This window comes from Lutra lutra, chromosome 4 (genome assembly GCF_902655055.1).
Source record: "Lutra lutra chromosome 4, mLutLut1.2, whole genome shotgun sequence".
Lineage (NCBI taxonomy): Eukaryota > Metazoa > Chordata > Mammalia > Carnivora > Mustelidae > Lutra > Lutra lutra.
The window spans coordinates 189,896,517-189,914,201 of NC_062281.1; the positions used below are offsets into that span (position 1 = coordinate 189,896,517).

Below are 17,685 nucleotides of genomic sequence, written 5' to 3' on the forward strand. Positions count from 1 at the left end.
GTGGTGGTTTAGCAGATAAATCTATAGTTGGTTTTTTCCTTCTTACAATGAACATGGAAATACTTGGGCACACTTAACAAACAACAGATCACATACCATACAATAGCTAAGTATAGAACTCATACACAGTTAAGAACTACTCACCTAGTACTCAACAACAAATTATTCTAATTATCATGTACATCTTCTTTTTCCAAAGGACACAATTTAAGCCGATTTAACCTTAAAGAGCTAAGGTCGTTTTCACTGGCTGTTCCTCCTTAAGAAGTTCTAATAGGTTAACATTTAACAAAGGGTTTCATTCTAGCCAAATAACTACCACTCATGTAAAAATTCACTGTTGACTTTTGGCCCAATTTCTCTTGTGCTCTTTAAAGGGGGACCTTCTTGGGGCGCCTGGGTGGCTCAGTGGGTTAAAGCCTCTGCTTTCGGCTCAGGTCATAATCCCAGGTTCCTGGGATCGAGCCCCGCATTGGGCTCTCTGCTTGGCAGGGAGCGTGCTTCCTCCTCTCTCTCTCTGCCTGCCTCTCTGCCTACTTGTGATCTCTGTCTGTCAAATGAAATGAATAAAATCTTTAAAAAAAATAAAATAAAATAAAAATAAAGGGGGACCTTCTTGAGACTCACTTTTGAACGGTAACTTTCCATCGCCTTTGTCACATATAAAAAAGAAACTATTTTTCCAGTAAGACTCCAGACACTAAACTGTGGTGACAACAAATTTTTTATTCAACTGGTTCAAAAAGTTTTGAGAATGAACGCACTGAGATGACCAAACAGACTTTTAAAAACAAATCTTTGTCAAATAGTTTACTTCTAGACTTCGTTTTGTTTCTCTTTTTTCTAGGGTAGAATTAAATACCCACAGCTCCTGGTACCACAAACATGTTAGCAGAAGGCTGCTCCACATCGAGAGCCTTCTAAGACTGGTAACTAGATTGACAACAAGTGTAAATAAGGGATCAAAACCATGCCATCGACAAGTGAACTTACCCCTGGGCTCCTTGCAGGCTTGACAGTTTAGTCTTTGGAGGTCCCCGAATACCATTTTAAGTGTTACCATGTTACTGCTGCTGAGTAATAGTGCAAGTGCTAAAATGCAAAATTCAGATGGTACAGGGTTTGGAAATCATGCAATTTAGATGCAGAAAAAAAAAATTCAAACAATGCAAGATCCTTTTACAGAGGAAACTGAATAACGAAACAACGTGGCGATCACAAGTCTAAAGGACGACTTCATTTCTAAAAGTTTCAAACACGTAACTTCAAAATGACAAACCTATTTGTCATAATCTGACCAGATAAGGGCATCAGGTAAAACTACCGACACAAAACCGTTCACATTCTTCCATCAGAAAACAAGCTCAACTCTCACTGCAGTTACATAAAAAGTACAACAGAGAATCAGTAATTATTGCTTTTACATACTTCACAATGCATCGTGAGAGTCTAATCTGAGTTTGTAAACGATTTTATTCAACCTTACTCTAGTCCCCCACTTGTGGGGTACAAAGCCCATTTCACTTAACACTTCCAGACAGACAACCCACCCTGCTAGTTCTTAAAGCTATCAGGCTCTGTAATGGATTTCAGGCACAAGATAATTTGTGGTTTCTTCTACTTTATCCCTACTGCAATTAATTCCACTTTTCAAATCCCAAACTAGGAAGGTGCTGATATGCCCTTCTTTTCGACTGCTATGCTTTGCTACAAAGCATTTGAAAATAATTAACAGAGTTCTTCCCACTCCCCCAAATAAGAATATTTTTAGAAGGTATGAGTCCCAATGGAGATTTATACAGGCCATGTAAATAGAACATCACCCAAATGCACAGAGGCACTAGTAAAAAGCCAGAGGGTACTGCTTACCATTTTAGGTGCGGTCACCCAGACTTATTAAAAACTAGATTTAAAAAGAAAAAAAACAAAAAACAAAAAAACAAAAACAAAAAAAACTTTCACTTTGGACAATGCAAGAACAAATAGCAATTAAGTCTGGGTATCAGGTGTCAATGCATGACAGGTGATGAATCCATTTGACTTGAGACAACTTTTCAAATAAGTTTATTTGAAGCAAAATAAACTATTGCCAAGAAACTTTATGAAAGTTCCATCTCAAAAGGGTCAAAAAAGGGGAATTAACTGCTATGAATTCTTTGCATTCAGGGCTGCAAAACAAAGACACATATTATTTAAATCAGTTTTATTTAAGAATTTCCAACATTGACAACTCTTATAAAAAGCATCCAAGCACAGGACACAAAACTGCATCAAACAGCATTCTTATGGGTAGCTAACAGACATGAGAACTTCCACCCTTCTCTGCGACACCCCGAGCTCACTGGTGAACTCTGCTTCCAAGTACTCCTGCAAAGCACGCCACAAGCTCGTCCATGTTCTCACCCCACCAGCTTCAGTTCACGTGACCACACTTACAGATCAGTAACAGAAGAGAACACACACCATACAGCATTCACAGCAGTTGACAAAGGGGTGGGGGAAGTACAAGTAATCGTTTCACTTAACACATTCAGCTAACGTGGGTCATCTAGGAACAAAACTCACTTAGTCTTCCAACAGATGTGGATGTCCTTTGAATGCAAAAAACATTCGTACATTATTTGCTATCATTGCTCTCTGCACACTCTCTCACCAAAGCCACAGGATTGAGAGACACATCTCGCCAAGTTAAAAAATATCCATTATGCACCACCAAGTCTCTGCACGCGCTCTCTCCTTTTCTCGCTCATACTAGCCTTTCATGCCTCGGCACCACCATCAATCCCACACAAGGTTTCAAAAGTTCAAACAGCCTTCTGGATCCATATCACAGCCTTGCGTTCATAGCGTTGATACGACTCCATGAAATAAAGAGTAGCGGATAAAAATGGGACACCCACCGTCAAAGACGCAGCCTGCGCAGCGTGCTGACGAGTTCTTGAGTGAGAAAGCGTGCAGACAGAAGCATTCCTATGGCGGAACATTTACAGCACTACTTTCAATGAAGTGCTTCTTCCATAAACATTTGAAATGAGATGAACTGCAGAGATTAAATGAAGGCTTCATATTGTACTTTTGCATGTGAAGGGAAACAAGTGTTAAAAAAACAAGAACAAAAACAAAAAGAACCAAACACTGTGACACCATCGTCTCCAAGAAGGAGATTTTCCTAAGGGAAAAATCCATATGGTGGGGTTCAAATTAAATCAAGGAGAAAAGAATGTAGTTCTAACCAATGGTTTCCATTTGAACATGCAAAGAATTCACTTGACAAGTCCAGGGATAAAAGATTACAGGAGAAACCTTTTGATATCAATTGTAGTGTGTTGGTTTTTACCCATCAGGCAAACAGCAGTTCACTTTCAAACACTCAATATTTCAACCCTTTATGTAACAAAACTTATAAAATTCCTTTAGCTTTTCCTCTTTTTCTAAAGAAAAATGTCAAAAATACTGCTGAATATACTCCACACTGAACAAACCAATTTTGAAAATTCTTAGTACATATGTATCTTACAATATACTTACCATGTGTTTAGAAAAATCTGAATTCCCACCAGTCTCTACCGCCCCCTCTCTACATCCCCCAGCCAGAAGACTTGGAATCCATGCTTGAGCCAAACCCTCCATTAAAACCGCTGCCCGACCCTGCGTTCGATGCGGATCCCCAACCAATGGCTGCGCCGGAATTAGAACCGCTATAGGAGTTATTTCCAGAACCAAAGGCCTGATTTGGCTCCCTCTGCATGTTGCCTTGGCTTTGGTTGTTCCCTGACGGGCCCGACTGGTTCTGCTGACTGGCCAGCATGCCCATCATGCCCCAGCTGCTCTGTAGCGCTGCCTGGGCCGCAGCCATCATCGCTGGATTAATGCTGAAAGCACCGAAGTTCATCCCTCCGCCCATATTACTTCCTTGATTGTTCCCCAGGCCAGCCCCACCCCCTCTACTGTTACCAAACCCACCCTGATTCCCAAAGCCACCTGGATTACCACCGAATCTTCCACTTCTTTCTAACTGTCTATTGCTATTGTGCTTAGGTTCAGCATTGGATATGTGTACGCTGATTCCTTTAATGATCAAGTCCTCTCCGCAAAGAGACTGGGCAACCTGTAAGAAATAAGGGGCGTAGATAAGGGAGATCAAACCACTGGCTCACGCATCAAGGAAGCAGTAACACTGAGATTTCAAGCCACTGTGTAAGCCTGCAGACAAATAAGCAACGACCGCTCATTTCATTCAAACCCACAAAACCGCCTTTAGCTCTGGGAAGGCAGCAGGGGTCTGTCAGCTTATTCTCAAGAAGCAGAGCTCTCCGAGTTAACTGCCTCACGCTGGAAAAGTGCCGCAAGGGTTTACCATGTCCATCTAGACCCGCCTATCCCACAGCTCAGCTAAGGACGGCACCTGGCGGCGTGGGAGAAGCTCAGGACAATCACCTAACAGAGTCGGGACAAAATTGTTAAAGAGAAAAATACCTGATCATCTGCAAACGTGACAAAGGCGAAGGCCCTGAACGGCTTGGGAATGAAGACGTCCACCACCTCCCCGTACTGGCAGAAAAACTGGCGCAGCTCGTCGGCGGTCATGTCCTCCGTGCAGCGCCCGACGAACACCTTCCTGCTTCTCAGAGGCTCGTCCGGGCTTTGCTGGGCGAGTCGAAAGAAAAGGAAACCAGGAGAAATATTCTACGAGCCAAGAAAAGAGGATCTAACAAAAGTTACCTGCCTTTTCTCTTAGTCATTAACGACGTAGGTACCTTCTCAGTGTTCTGCGCCAGCACATCTTTTGAAAACTCCGGTGAGGAAAAACATTTTATTTTTTAAAAAAACCTAATTTTTAAGTTTTCTCTGCACCCAGCACGGGGCTTGAATTCACAACTCTGAGATCAAGAGTCACACGCTCTACCAACTGAGCCTGCCAGTGGCCCCCATATTTTAAAGTTTGAAGTTCACGACTATCTATTTGGATTAAGGAAAGCCAATGACAGAAATGCCCTGGCAAAGACACTGACTCTCCTAGTCAGTCCTGTTTGCCTGAAACCACTCAGGCCTTCGTGATAAGATTAAGGTATTCCGACCGTCCTTGCGTTTTAATGTGTATCTACGTAAGAAACTGTTCACTCACTAAAAATAATAAGAAAAAGAATAAAACAAAAAACTTTTAGTTTAGAGGGATGATAAACCAAAGATCTCAAACAAAATATTCAGCACACATGCAGGTACTAAGGCTTTAACAAGGCAAAAGGTCTCAGGAATCCACCAGCCACCACCTTTTCCAAGTGCATTTTATGTGTCATTTTACAATGTCTTCTAAGGGAGTTTGTCAGCAAAAAGTCCCAAAGCACAGGGAAAAAAGAGCAAAGTACCTTAGAATTAGGAAGTTTACAGTCACACCACCGTCCATCTATCATATGCCGCTGTGACATTACTTTAACCTGGGTTTCATATTCCGTAAAACGAACAAAGCCAAACCCCTTTGAATGACCAGTTTTAATATCCTTCTTGACCTAGGGAGAAAAAAAAAAAACCCAAAAACCAATGAAATTGACTAGACCCCCCCACTCCCCCAAATCAGTTCCTTGGTAATTTGAATGGATTCACTTTGACGGGAGTTGCTCAATTAAAATTTAAACCAAGTCGTTCAAGGGTCTGCCTTCAGTTCAGGTCATGATGGAATTGAGCCCTAGGTTGGGCTCCCTACTCAGCGGGAGGCCTGTTTCTTCCTCTCCCACTCCCCCTGCTTGTGTTCCCTATCAAATGACTAAATAAAATCTTAAAAAATAAATAAATAAATAAAACAAAGTAAAACTTACACCAAATTATTCTTGAGGTAAAAAAGAGGAGGATAAACATTGAATCTAGACCATGTTAACAGTTAATCATGTCACAAAACAGAATTTTAACAAAATGTTTTAGAATGCAAAGATATATTAGATCTAATATTTACAAATCCTAAGTGGGAAAAGCAGAAAAAAAAGTATTTTTCTTTTTAGAGTTTATTTAGTAATCTCTCTACCCAATGTGGGGTTCCATCTCACAACCCTGAGATCAAGAGTCACATGCTCCCCCAAATGAACCAGCCAAGTCCCCCCACCTTTAAAAATAAGTGCTTTTTGATCTCCCAGCAATGTAAGTTACAAAGAAATAGGCTATGGGCACCTGGGTGGCTCAGTCAGTTAAGCACCTGTCTTCAGCCCAGGTTATAATCTCAGGGTTGTGGTATCAAGCCCTGCACTGGGCTCCCTGCTCAGTGGGGAGTCTGCTTCTCCCTCTCCCCTTGCCCCTACCCCCACTTCTGCGCATGCTCTGTCTCAAAAAATTAAAATCTTAAAAAAAAGAAAAACAGGCCCTTGAGCCTTTATGCAGCAGGATTTTATAACATCAAAGGCAAAAATATAGGCTATATGCTTAATGGGAAATAGTATAACCCAAGTTTGGTTTTTGTTTAAGTAGGCTCTAGGCCCAACATGGGGCTTGAACTCACAACCCTGAGATCAAGAGTTGCGTACTCTACCCACTGAGCCCGCCAGGCATCCCAACCCATATTTCTTTTCGGCCTCCCTTATGTATGCATGTAATAAACACAAAAATACTGTCTGCTGGGCACGAAGGGCAGGCAGTGTCACCAAACTATAGGAATTCTGGATGTTCATTCATGGGAAGAGAAAAATCGTTCTATGAGATCAAAGTTTACCTGAACCATGAGAACTTCTCCAAAGGTACTAAAATATTCTTTTAGATCCTGTTCAGTCGTTTTCCATGGAAGACCCAACACTATTAAATCAGACGTTTTCTGGACAGCTCTTTTCACTTTCACTGCTGATGAAGCATCTGTCTCATCCATTTTTCTTTTGTTATCTAAACAAAATGAGCAGAAACCTTTCAGAACTCCTCACTTAACATGTCTTAAAACACATCAGCTCCTACCCCTAACAACAATAAGCAAAAAGATTCTAAGAATAAGATATTGAAAACTTTCGCAGAGTGACGTCAGCTCTCACAGACAGACGGAGGGACTGGGGAAGTGGCTGAGGGGCTTTGCTGGTGCGAAGGCACCTCTGCTTTTGTGTGATCTTGAGATTATGATGGTTTGTTCTCCCCACTCAAAAGGCACAGCAAAACAAAAATAACCCTACTTCACTCTGACTCTAAAAACATAGTAAGGGGAAAAAAAAACAGGCTAAAAAGGCATGCTACACTTTGTGCCTATTAGAGCTGCTTAATTACTTTAATGCCTGTAACTTTAAAAAGTCATATACCAAAAAACGATCCAACTTTTATCTCCAGCTGTATATTCAAGGGTGACTTCAATTTTCTTTTTCTTTCTTTTCTAAGCATTCAACCACGAACTCATGTTGATTTTGTAATAAAAAAGAAAGTCTTAGGTTATTTTTAAAAAACAGTATTCAGAAAGGAAGTGGAAGAACTGAATGAATTTTAAGAAATAGACTATCTTTAATTTTACAGATTTTTCATTTTCATTTATTTTTTTTTTGAGAGTGAACGCACACGTGCACAGTGGGAGAGTGAGAGGGAGAAGCAGACTCCCCACTGACCAGAGAGCCTGATGCTGGGTTCCATCCCAGGGCCCCGAGATCACAACTTGAGCTGAAGGCAGACGCCCAACAGATTGAGCCACCCAGGCAACCCTAGACTTTATTTTTTAGAGCAGTTTAAGTCCACAGCAAAGGGGAAAGGAAGGCAGAGATCTCCCACACCTCCCCTTTTTTACCTCCACAGGTGCACAACTTCCCCCATTATCATGATATTCCTGCCCCATCCAAGACGGTACATTTGTTACAACTGATGAACCCACACAGACCTATCTGGATCTAAACAACATTTCAGATTCGGGTAACAGCATACTAAAGAAAAACTAACTTGATACTGTTAAAAATGTTCTCAACGTGAAAGGCAAAGTCTTGTATACTAATCAAACAGGATACTTTTTGCAACACCGAGTTATAATAAAAGTAACACAGCAAAAGTAACTAAAGCAAATTCTTACTACCAAAATGTACCTGTTTCCTCCACAAACTTAATGCTTTTTTTTTTTTTAGATCTAGAACACCAGTGTTAAGTGGCAATGAGAATAAGACCAAAACCCCAAATTAAAAGTGCACTAATTCAAGATTTGGATTCCTGCAACTGATTATCCTTTAAGGAGAGAAAAATCAGATTAACTGAACCAATGATATAAGCTTGCAAGGACAAAAACCAGAACTAAGTATCGGGGCACTTTGAAAGAATCTATTGACAAAAGACTGATCTTCACAAAACGGTCTTAGTTTTCTTTAAATTCAGCATTAACTTGGCATATTTGTCCAGATAATTAAATACATAGCTTTCTCTTTAGAAAAACATTCTCTATCTCCACTTTTCACTAATTTAGACTAGAGACGTTCCAAACCAGTCTATTAGTAAAGTTTAAATAAATACTGGGGTTACAGGAGAGGTTTCACCGTGACATGAGGCGCTGCACCAACTCAGAGGAGACACAAACACCACAGTTTAGAATTGCAAAAGCAAATGGCAACAAACCTTTGGGATAGTTGACAACATACACCAGGTTCCCCCAGCCAGCATCGGGGGCATGCAGAATTCCTTCCACTAGCCGGACACCTCTCATACACTGCGACACTGGATTCCGGTAGCGCAGCCCACAAGCGCCGGGAAACTGGGCTGTAACCGTGGACAGCAGCACTGTCCCGTCGTCTTCTGATGGTATTTCAATGGGCTCGTCATTCTCATCTTCAGTTACCCGAATATACTCGGACATCTTCTCTTATCTTTCTTAAAGGGAAAAGACATGTTAATGACATACACTCAGGTGGAAGACCGTTTCCTTAAAAATCACCCGAACGCACACCACACACTACCGCGCCAACGTTCTAGGACTTCTAGAAGAACTTTAGGGTTCGGGTTCTTATAGGTGTCGGTGATCACTGAAACGAGGCCAAGGCAAGGACAGTGCCTTGTGAGTTCATTCCCGCTATAGACACGTGCCTAGTGCCCGCCATGCATCAGATGCTGCAAAGGGAACCCGGCAGTCCCACGGAGCACGCTGGTGACAAGGGGCGTGGCGGGGAGGAAGGGGGGCAGAGATGACAGCAAACAAGCTATTCATTTATTACCGCTGTGCTATGTGCCACTAGAAAGAAGTCAATCATCCTGGGGGGCCGAGGAGAACCTACGCTGAGACGTGTGTGGGGATCAGAGCACATGTCCCTAAGAACGCGATGCAGAAGCCGTGTCGAGGAGGAACGCAAGCAGTGAGCAGGAGGAGAGAGCAGGAAAAAAGTTCCTCCCTGTTCCTCATTGGGGGACTTCCGGGGGGAGCTCCCCAAACTTGAGCCAAGGACAGCGACGACAGATCCTTAGCGACGCGGGCCGCCACCTCCCAGAAGCCAGTGCGTGGGGGCCGAGGGAGGAGTTTTTAAGCGCGGCCCGAGGTACAGACGCGGGGACCCAGGGCCTAGGCTGCCGGGGTCCCCCGGCGTGCCGGATGCTGGAGGCCCAGGGCACGGCTCGGGCCGGAGGCCAGGCCAAAGCTCCGCCTCGGGCTGCACGGCACCGCGGGCCAATTGTCCCTGCTCCGGCGCCGGCTGCCACCCCGCGCCGGGCCCTAACGACGCGCCCGCGCGAGGCCGCTCAGGCAGGACGAGGCAGGCCCGGCCCCACGGCTCCCTTCCCGGGGCGAGGGCGGAACCCGCTGCGTCCACCTCGGGCCGCGCAGCGCGGGAGCCGAGACGCCCAGGGTGTCCTCAGTGAGAAGCGTTCGCGACTCACCCGCTAGGCCGCTGCTAGGAAGCCCGCCAGGGAAACCGAAGCAGCGAGGGATCCAGGAGCAGCCCAGCTACCGCTTCGCTCCCACAAAATGGCGCTAGGGCCGCCTCCTCCCCCCGCCGGCCGTCGTCTTCTCCCACCGGCTCCGCGTCAGGAGGGGAAGGACGCCGCACGGAGGCACAATGACCTTCTCCCAGAGAGGCAGCGCTCCCTGCTGAGAGACTGAGCAAACGGGGAGGACTCAACGCTATAATATGACCAAAAATCTGGGCGAGGAAACCCGAAAACTGAAAAAACAAGGAAGCCTAGACTGTTGGCTCCCCCCACGTAGCGTAACAGATGGCTTCGCCGGACCAACCGTCGGCCCCCGGTCCCGGCCCGAGCTCGCGCACTCTGAAAATACGCGAGACTAGCTCAGGGGCAGGACTAGGAGGGACGGGGCGGGACCAGGTGAGGTGGGGCGGGGCGGGGCGGGGCGGGGCGGGGCCAGAAGTGGGCGGTGCCAGACGGGTCCCGGGTCTTCCTGACTTTGGAGAGGCAGGAGAGAGCCGGAAAGTCAAGCAACCTTTGTTTAAAAAGCCAGCCGGGTGCATCCTCTCCCCACTCCCCAAGGCAAGCTCCACACCCGGAGAGAATGACTTTATTTCAAACAAACAAATGATAGTGCCTACCATCTACCTCGATAGTCTCGTGTACGGAAGGTACTATTGATAAAATTCGCATGTACAGGTGAGGAGAAAACTGAGGCACACAGAGGTTAAGTATCTTGCATGAGGTCACCCAGGCAGTAAATGGTGAACCTGAGATTTGAACCCTAACTCTAATGGTAACATACTCCAGCTCCAGGCCTCTAATAATAACACTGTGCTTTTCCTGTAATAGGACAGGCCCTGCCCAACCCCACAGGGCCAGTCAATGGTGGGACTGGGATCTGAACCCAGGCAGTCTGACTCCGGAGTGGAGGAGCTCCACGGCCTCCCGGACAGCCTCCTAGGGAATAAACACTAAGACCGGCAAGGGCAAGTCCGGGTGGGTGCTGTTTCTGCTAACCAGGTAACGGCTGAGTCCATTTTCAGAGATAAGGGAAGAGAGCGTGGAGGAAGACAGATTGCGGATCCTTTACCGGCCTCGGGGCGGCCCAGCACACAGAGGACAGCAGAGTTTGGGCACATGGGCCCCGATGGTCACTAACATTTTGAAGCACCGGATGAAGCATGGAGGCCTGGGTCATCTGAACTCATCCACTCAGCCATTTTGGGGGGAGAAGCTCGTTTTATGGGGTGCCTGGGTGGCTCGGTGGGTTGAAGCCTCTGCCTTCACCTGGGGTCACGATCTCGGGGTCCTGGAATCGAGCCCCACATCGGGCTCTCTGCTCAGTGGGGAGTCTGCTTCCCTTCCTCTCTCTGCCTGCCTCTCTGCCTACTTGAGATCTCTGTCTGTCAAGTAAATAAATAAAATCTTAAAAAAAAAAAAAGGACTGTGACCACCAGATCTCTCCAGAAAAAGCGTATTTTCCCTCTCTGCAATTTGCAAGTAATCTCTGGGTGATACTTGGGCACAGGCCAATATCCCATTGGCCTACAACATTTCACTTAATGGATTTGCATCCACTGACAATATTTGCCTGGTTCAGTACCTTCACTGGGGTTGCAAAATGGCAAATTTTAAAATGCTATCATTCCCTCTACATTCCTGTGTAAAGAAGAGCTTTCCTTCACCAGCTGGGGATGAACTACAATTCCTTCTAAATACTTACTTTTTATCAATTTTCAGAATAGGTTGACGTAATAATTACCTCCAGTGTTAACACAAGAATTTTGTTTTCTCTCTCTCCTTTTTCTTTAAATTAAAAAAACATTTATCAAGTAGGCTCCAAACCCAGTATGGAGCCTAACACGGGGCTTGAACTCATGACCCTGATATCCAGACCTGAGCTGAGATCAAGAGTCAGATGCTTAACTGAATGAGCCACCCAGGTGCCCCAAAGATTTTATTTAAGTAATCTCTACACCCAACATGGGGCTGGAATTTACAATCCTGAGGTCAAGAGTTGGATGGCTCAGTTGGTTAAGCCACTGCCTTCGGCTCAGGTCATGATCCCGGAGTGCTGGGATCGAGTCCCACATCGGGCTCCAGCTCCGCGGTGAGTCTGCGTCTCCCTCTGACCTTCTCCCCTCACATGTTCCCTCTCACTCTCTCTCTCTTTCTCAAATAAATAAATAAAATCTTAAAAAAAGAGAGAGAGAGAGAGTTGGATGCTTCACTGACTGAGTTAGCCAGACACCACCCCCCTCTCTTTTTTTGATAGTCATTATGAACTCTTGGATTTTATTTATTCAATGATTTACAATAGGTTACAGTCATTAGTGTTTTTAATGATCAAACTGTCCTAATGGTGGCCTGCGGAGCCCTTTAAATTAGCTTTGGGTCATTTTAATGTGTCCCTATTAGTCTCTGACCATGTTCTTGGTTTCTGGAACAAAAAGTTCACCTTATACCTTCCCTGCACCAGCCCTGGAATCTGCCATTCCTCTAAAGAGCTCCGATTCCTTTTAGTCAGGAAAGGCATTTAGAAACTAGAATTTGGGCATTAGTTGTACTCATTGCTACTAAGGTTATCACAGCATTTTTGAAAAGTAAAAACACATAATACCAAGGCAAGGTATTTTTATCTCATCACGATTTACTTTCTTTTAATTTAAGTGCTTCAGAACCTGCCAAAGTTATGATACGTTTCCTAGTTTGGCCTAGGTCTTCTTTTTTTTTTTAATTATTTTTTTAAACAACCAATTAGTGCAAAAATACCAATAACAAAAAACTGCAGTCCCTTATTCTCCTCATATATATACTTACATATATTTAAATAATAAATCTATTCTGCAAGATTTTGATTCATTCATTTTAGAGATTATCTGTTGATTACTTATTATGAGTGAAGGCTTTCATCTCAAACATTCCTGTATCATGTCCTCCATCATCTTAATATATCACAATGTTTAGTTAAGTACACACTCAATGTTTTCATTATTTTAAAAATTTATTTATTTGACAGACAGAGATCACAAGTAGACAGAGAGGCAGGCAGAGAGAGAGAGGAGGAAGCAGGCTCCCCGCTGAGCAGAGAGCCCGATGCAGATCTCGATCCCAAGACCCTGGGATCATGATCTGAGCCGAAGGCAGAGGCTTTAACCCACTGAGCCACCCAGGCACTCCTAATGTTTTCATTATTATAACTAAGTAAATTTTATTCAATACTGACCCAAGAAGTATCCTTTCTTGTGCAACTTTTTCTTTTTCCTGGAGTTAATAATTGCCTTGTTTTTTCCACTTGTTTTGTTCTCCTTGAACATCCAAATCTACATCCTCAAAAAGCTGTATGAACCTCTCAAAGTTTTCCTTAAGTCAACTCTGTCAACAGTCGATGTCCTTCATGTTTGAAAATGGCTTTATTCAATGATCACACTTGACTGACAGTCGGGTTGCATATAGAATTTTAGGTTGAAAATCATTTTTTTCTCAACACTTTGAAGACATATTCCCATTACCCTCTAGCTTCTCTTGCTGCTTTTGAGAAATCTAATTGCTTTCTTGGTCATTCGTATAATCTGCATGTTCTACCTGAAACATTCATGATCTTTTCCTTATCACTCGCAGCCTGGAATTGAAGATGATGACTTCGTTTTCCCGGAGATCTTTTTTGTTGTTGCTCATTGTCCCAGGCATATGATAATCTTTTCATTCTAGATGTCCTTGTTCTTCAGCTCCAGAAAAGTTTGTTGTGGTATTACTTTAACAATCACTTCTCTACTGTTTTCTTGATTGTCTTTTTATGAGCTAGCTGTTGCTGCCATGAGCCACCATTAAAAAAAAAAAAAAAACAACTTTCTTCTGTTGTGCAAATTTTCCTTTTCATTCTACTTTCTGTGGAACTTCTCCAACTTTACCTTCAATCTTTCTATTGGCTTTTAAAAAAAATCTATATTTTTATTTTCCCAGAGATCTTTATTTGTTGATTTCTTTTTCTTTTTTTTTTTTTTAAGATTTTATTTATTTATTTGACAGGCAGAGATCACAAGTAGGCAGAGAGGCAGGCAGAGAGAGAGAGGGGGAAGCAGGCTCCCCGCGTAGCAGAGAGTCCGATGTGGGGCTCGATCCTCGATCCCAGGACCCCGGGACATGACCTGAGCTGAAGGCAGAGGCTTTAACCCACTGAGCCACCCAGGTGCCCCTTATTTGTTGATTTCTCCTCAATTATAGCCACAATTCTTTTTGCACCGAAGTAATATTTTATTTAACTCTCTGAGGACATTAATGATAGTTTCCTTGATTTTTTTGCACACAACATCATGTCTGTTCCATCAGGATAATTATTTTCTGTTTGTTTGTTGTGGTTTTGTCTTTCATGTTAGAGGTTTTCTGAACAGAATTTTTGCTCAGAATCCACAGCCCACCTCCTGGGACTTTTCGGAGTATTTCGCAGGGGGTTTTTGTTCTGACTCCTTTTGTTACTTTTCCTGGGGCAGAAATTGTGGGTCCAGAGTGGTAACATACTAATTTATTTGAGTAGTTATACGCGAGGCTCTGTTTTGAATAATTCTTACCTCAAACCTATGAGGCAAGTATGACTATTATTAGCACTTCCCAGCCAAGGAAACTGAAGCACAGAGAGACCATGTAACCTGGCCAAGGTCACACAGCCTGTACATGGCAGAGCTGGTGTTCTTGACTCCAGAACCTGTCCTCTTAATCACCTCTAATCAATCAGTTGATCTAATCAATCAATCAATCAATCAATCATCCTGCCTTATTTGGAACCCTGGGGAAAAACTGCTTTTATTTGCGTATAGCTGACACAGAATGTTACATGAGTTTCAGGTATACAACATAGTGATTCAACAACTCTACATTTTCATGTGCTCACCACGAGTGTGACTACCATCTTCACCATGTAGCACTATTAAAATACCATTGACTATATTCCCTGTGCTGTGCCTTTCATCTCCATGACTTATTCATTCCATCACTGGAAGCCTGGGTCTCCCACTCTCCTTCACCCATTTCGCCCACCCCCTCCCCAAACATGTCTTTTTCTATTCTTTATAGAAAACAATCACAACATTGTCAGATTTATTGACCATTTACTAAGTGCCAGACACTGTTCCAAGCGCTTTACATGGATGGGTTCCTGTAATTCTCACAATGGCTCTATGAAGTACGTACTGTATTTGGTTGCATTGTACAAAGAACCTTTGAGAGGTTAACTTGCTCAAGATCCCCAGATAGTGAGGGCAGCACCGGGATTTCAAATCAAGGCTTTCCAGCTTCAGAGCCTTCCTTTCTTTGACTCTGTCTTTGTCTTTGTCTTTTCCTTTCTGGGCCTTGGAAGTGGTGTTGAGTTTACCGCCCCCCGCACTTCATGACTCACCATCCTCTTCCATTTGAGCCAAGTCTCTCTTATTTCAATATTTCCCCCACTTATTCCTAATCCCTATCCATTCCCATCTTCCCCCAGGACCCTAACTCAAGTATTTGCTATCTGTCCTTAAGTTTGCCCCGGCTTTGCAAAGCAGGCACGGTTGTTCAGTGAATGTACTCAGCAAAACCAGACATTTATGCTGTGTTTGCCATGTGCCAGGTGGTATCCCCGACCCAGGGTCAACAAACAACAGCCCGTTGCCCGATTTTGTACGACACACAAGCTAAAATTGGTTTGAAACAAAATCAAAAGAAGAATATTTCGTGATATGTGAAATTCGAATTTCAGTGTCCATCAGGTTTAGGGGTACACGGTCACGTTCACCCGTTTATATATTGTCCTCATGCTGCATCGGCTTTATGGCACGAGACCTCAAATGTTTACTATCTGGTCCTTTACAGGAAAATGATTGCTGAGCCCTGCTCTAGATGTTGGAGTACAGTAGTGAACATATGTTTTTAATTTATATAAAAAAAGTGACGGTCTAATGGGGTGGAGGGGTGCATATATTCATCACCCCATCTGGGACTTTTTTTTTAAGATTTTATTTATTTATTTGTCAGAGAGAGAGAGAGAGAGAGAGTGCACACAAGCAGGCAGAGTGGCAGGCAGAGGCAGAGAGAGAAGCAGACTCCCCTCGGAGCAAGGAGCCCGGTGCAGGACTTGATCCCAGGACCCTGGGATAATGACCCTAGCCTAAGGCAGTGGCTCAACCAACTGAGCCACCCAGGCGTCCCCCGATCTGGGACTTTTAGAGAGTGAAAGAGACCTGGGACAGCTTAGTGCAAACTATCTGTCTGTCCCTGGAAAACTAGGATGTGTGGTCGACTCTGAATTGTCATCGTGCCTGAGATCACCAGCTTTGTTTGTCGTGTTTTTAGAATTTGTCATGTTATGAATGCACGTCTAGAACAGGGTTCAACAAACTAGGGCCAGATCTGGGCCGCCACAGTTTCTGTACAGCCAAGTTGTACAGTTTCTGTGGAATCAAAGATTTTCAAATGGTTAGGGAGAGAAAAGATCAAAAGAAGAATAATATTTTGTGACACATGCAAATAATATGAAATTCAAATTTCAATGTCCATAGTTTCATTAAAAACAGCCCCGCCCACTCATTTGCATATCATCTAAGGCTGCCACAGAGACCCTATGGTCCCAAAAGTCTAAAATATTTACTCTGTTTTTTTTTTTTAAAGATTATATGTTTTAATTTATTTTAGAGAGAGTGTGAGTGAGTGGGGGGGTGATGAGCAGAGGGGAAGGGAGAGAGAATCTGAAGTAGACTCGTGCTGAGCTCAGAGCCTGATGTGGGGCTCAATCCCAAAACCCCGAGCTGAAATCAGGAGTCGGATGCTTAACTGACTGAGCCACCAAGGTATCCCATACTATCTGGCCTTTTATAAAAAGGTGTGCTGAGCTGTGCTCTGGGTGACTGCTTCCTTTTTTAAAATAATTTTTTATTTTATTTTATTTTTTTTAAGATTTTATTTATTTGACAGAGATCACAAGTAGGCAGAGAGGCAGGCAGTGGTGGGGGAAGCAGGCTCCCCGCTGAGAAAAGAACCCCATATAGGGCTTGATCCAAGACCGAGAGACCATGACCTGACCCAAAGGCAGAGGCCCAACCCACTGAGCCACCCAGGTGTCCCTTAAATAATTTTTTTAAAAGATTATTTATTTATTTATTTATTTATTTATTTATTTGAGAGAGAGTGTGTTTGCGGCGGCAGGGGGGTGGCGGGAGGAGGGGCAGAGGGAGATGGAGAGGGAGAGAGAGAATCTCAAGCAGACTCCACAGGAGTGCGGACCCTGAGGCAGGGCTTGATCTCGCCACCCCAGGCTCGTGACCTGAACCAAAAATCAATCGTCCAACGCTCAACCAACTGCACCACCCAGGCACCCCTGGGTGACCGCATCTGACTACTGTGATGTTCTATTGTGTGACTCCCTCGTTTTAACTGCTCATTCCCCTGCAAATGTCCAGCTTGCCCCTGGTTTACCTGTCATGAACCAGAGGAAGGACCTCTCTGAGCCACATTGTAGTGAGACAGCTGGCTCAGGCAGCGGAAACACGCTTAACTTTCCTTCCTTCTGTGTGGTCACCATTTCCGAGATTTTTCCCTTTTTTTTTTTTCCACTATTTGAACATTCCATCAGGCAGTGCTGAGAGCTTTCCTCTCCGCATACCATTCGCAAATGCATCATTTATTCAACAAATATTGATCGAGCACTTGACTTACAGAGAGGTCGATTATCCTGGGCACTGGGGACACAACCAATGAGCAGAGAAAAGTCCTTGCCCGCTGGGAGCTTCCAGGAGGTGGTGCTGTGTTCATGGAACCCTTACTGGACTTGGGTGTCCTTCCCAGTACCTGGTGTCAGCAGCAGTTGGAACTCTCACAACAATCCTGCGAAGTAGGTAA

At 44.0% G+C, this 17,685-nt stretch overlaps 1 protein-coding gene across 4 annotated transcripts; it reads right to left on the reverse strand.

Annotated features, from left to right (window-relative positions):
* Positions 1-706: 706 nt before the first annotated feature.
* On the reverse strand, positions 707-10,082 carry TARDBP (TAR DNA binding protein). 4 transcript variants are annotated; one of them, XR_007126665.1, is made up of 8 exons: positions 9,790-10,075; positions 8,542-8,793; positions 6,695-6,858; positions 5,367-5,507; positions 4,477-4,647; positions 3,982-4,108; positions 2,901-3,040; positions 707-2,168 (listed from the first exon to the last, which is right to left on the reverse strand). XR_007126665.1 is itself a non-coding variant. In XM_047726216.1 (7 exons), exons 2-7 carry the CDS (start codon positions 8,777-8,779, stop codon positions 2,985-2,987), a joined length of 897 nt encoding a protein of 298 aa, XP_047582172.1. In that variant the 5' UTR covers positions 8,780-8,793; positions 9,790-10,074; the 3' UTR covers positions 2,189-2,984. The 4 variants fall into 4 exon arrangements, 3 of the variants coding, with proteins under 3 accessions (XP_047582172.1, XP_047582171.1, XP_047582170.1); XM_047726216.1 differs by lacking the exon at positions 707-2,168 and having other exon boundaries at positions 2,189-3,040; positions 9,790-10,074; XM_047726215.1 differs by lacking the exon at positions 707-2,168 and having other exon boundaries at positions 2,189-4,108; positions 8,542-8,789; positions 9,790-10,082.
* Between the last annotated feature and the right edge of the window lie 7,603 nt (positions 10,083-17,685).

Excerpts from the sequence above, each read along its gene's own strand:
- TARDBP (XM_047726215.1), bottom strand. The coding sequence starts at position 8,779 with ATGTCCGAGTATATTCGGGTAACTGAAGATGAGAATGACGAGCCCATT. Across the intron at positions 4,648-5,366 it reads GTAAACTTCCTAATTCTAAG|CAAAGCCCGGACGAGCCTCT; the intron begins GTACTTTGCTCT and ends CGACTCGCCCAG. Across the intron at positions 4,109-4,476 it reads TCACGTTTGCAGATGATCAG|GTTGCCCAGTCTCTTTGCGG; the intron begins GTATTTTTCTCT and ends TATTTCTTACAG.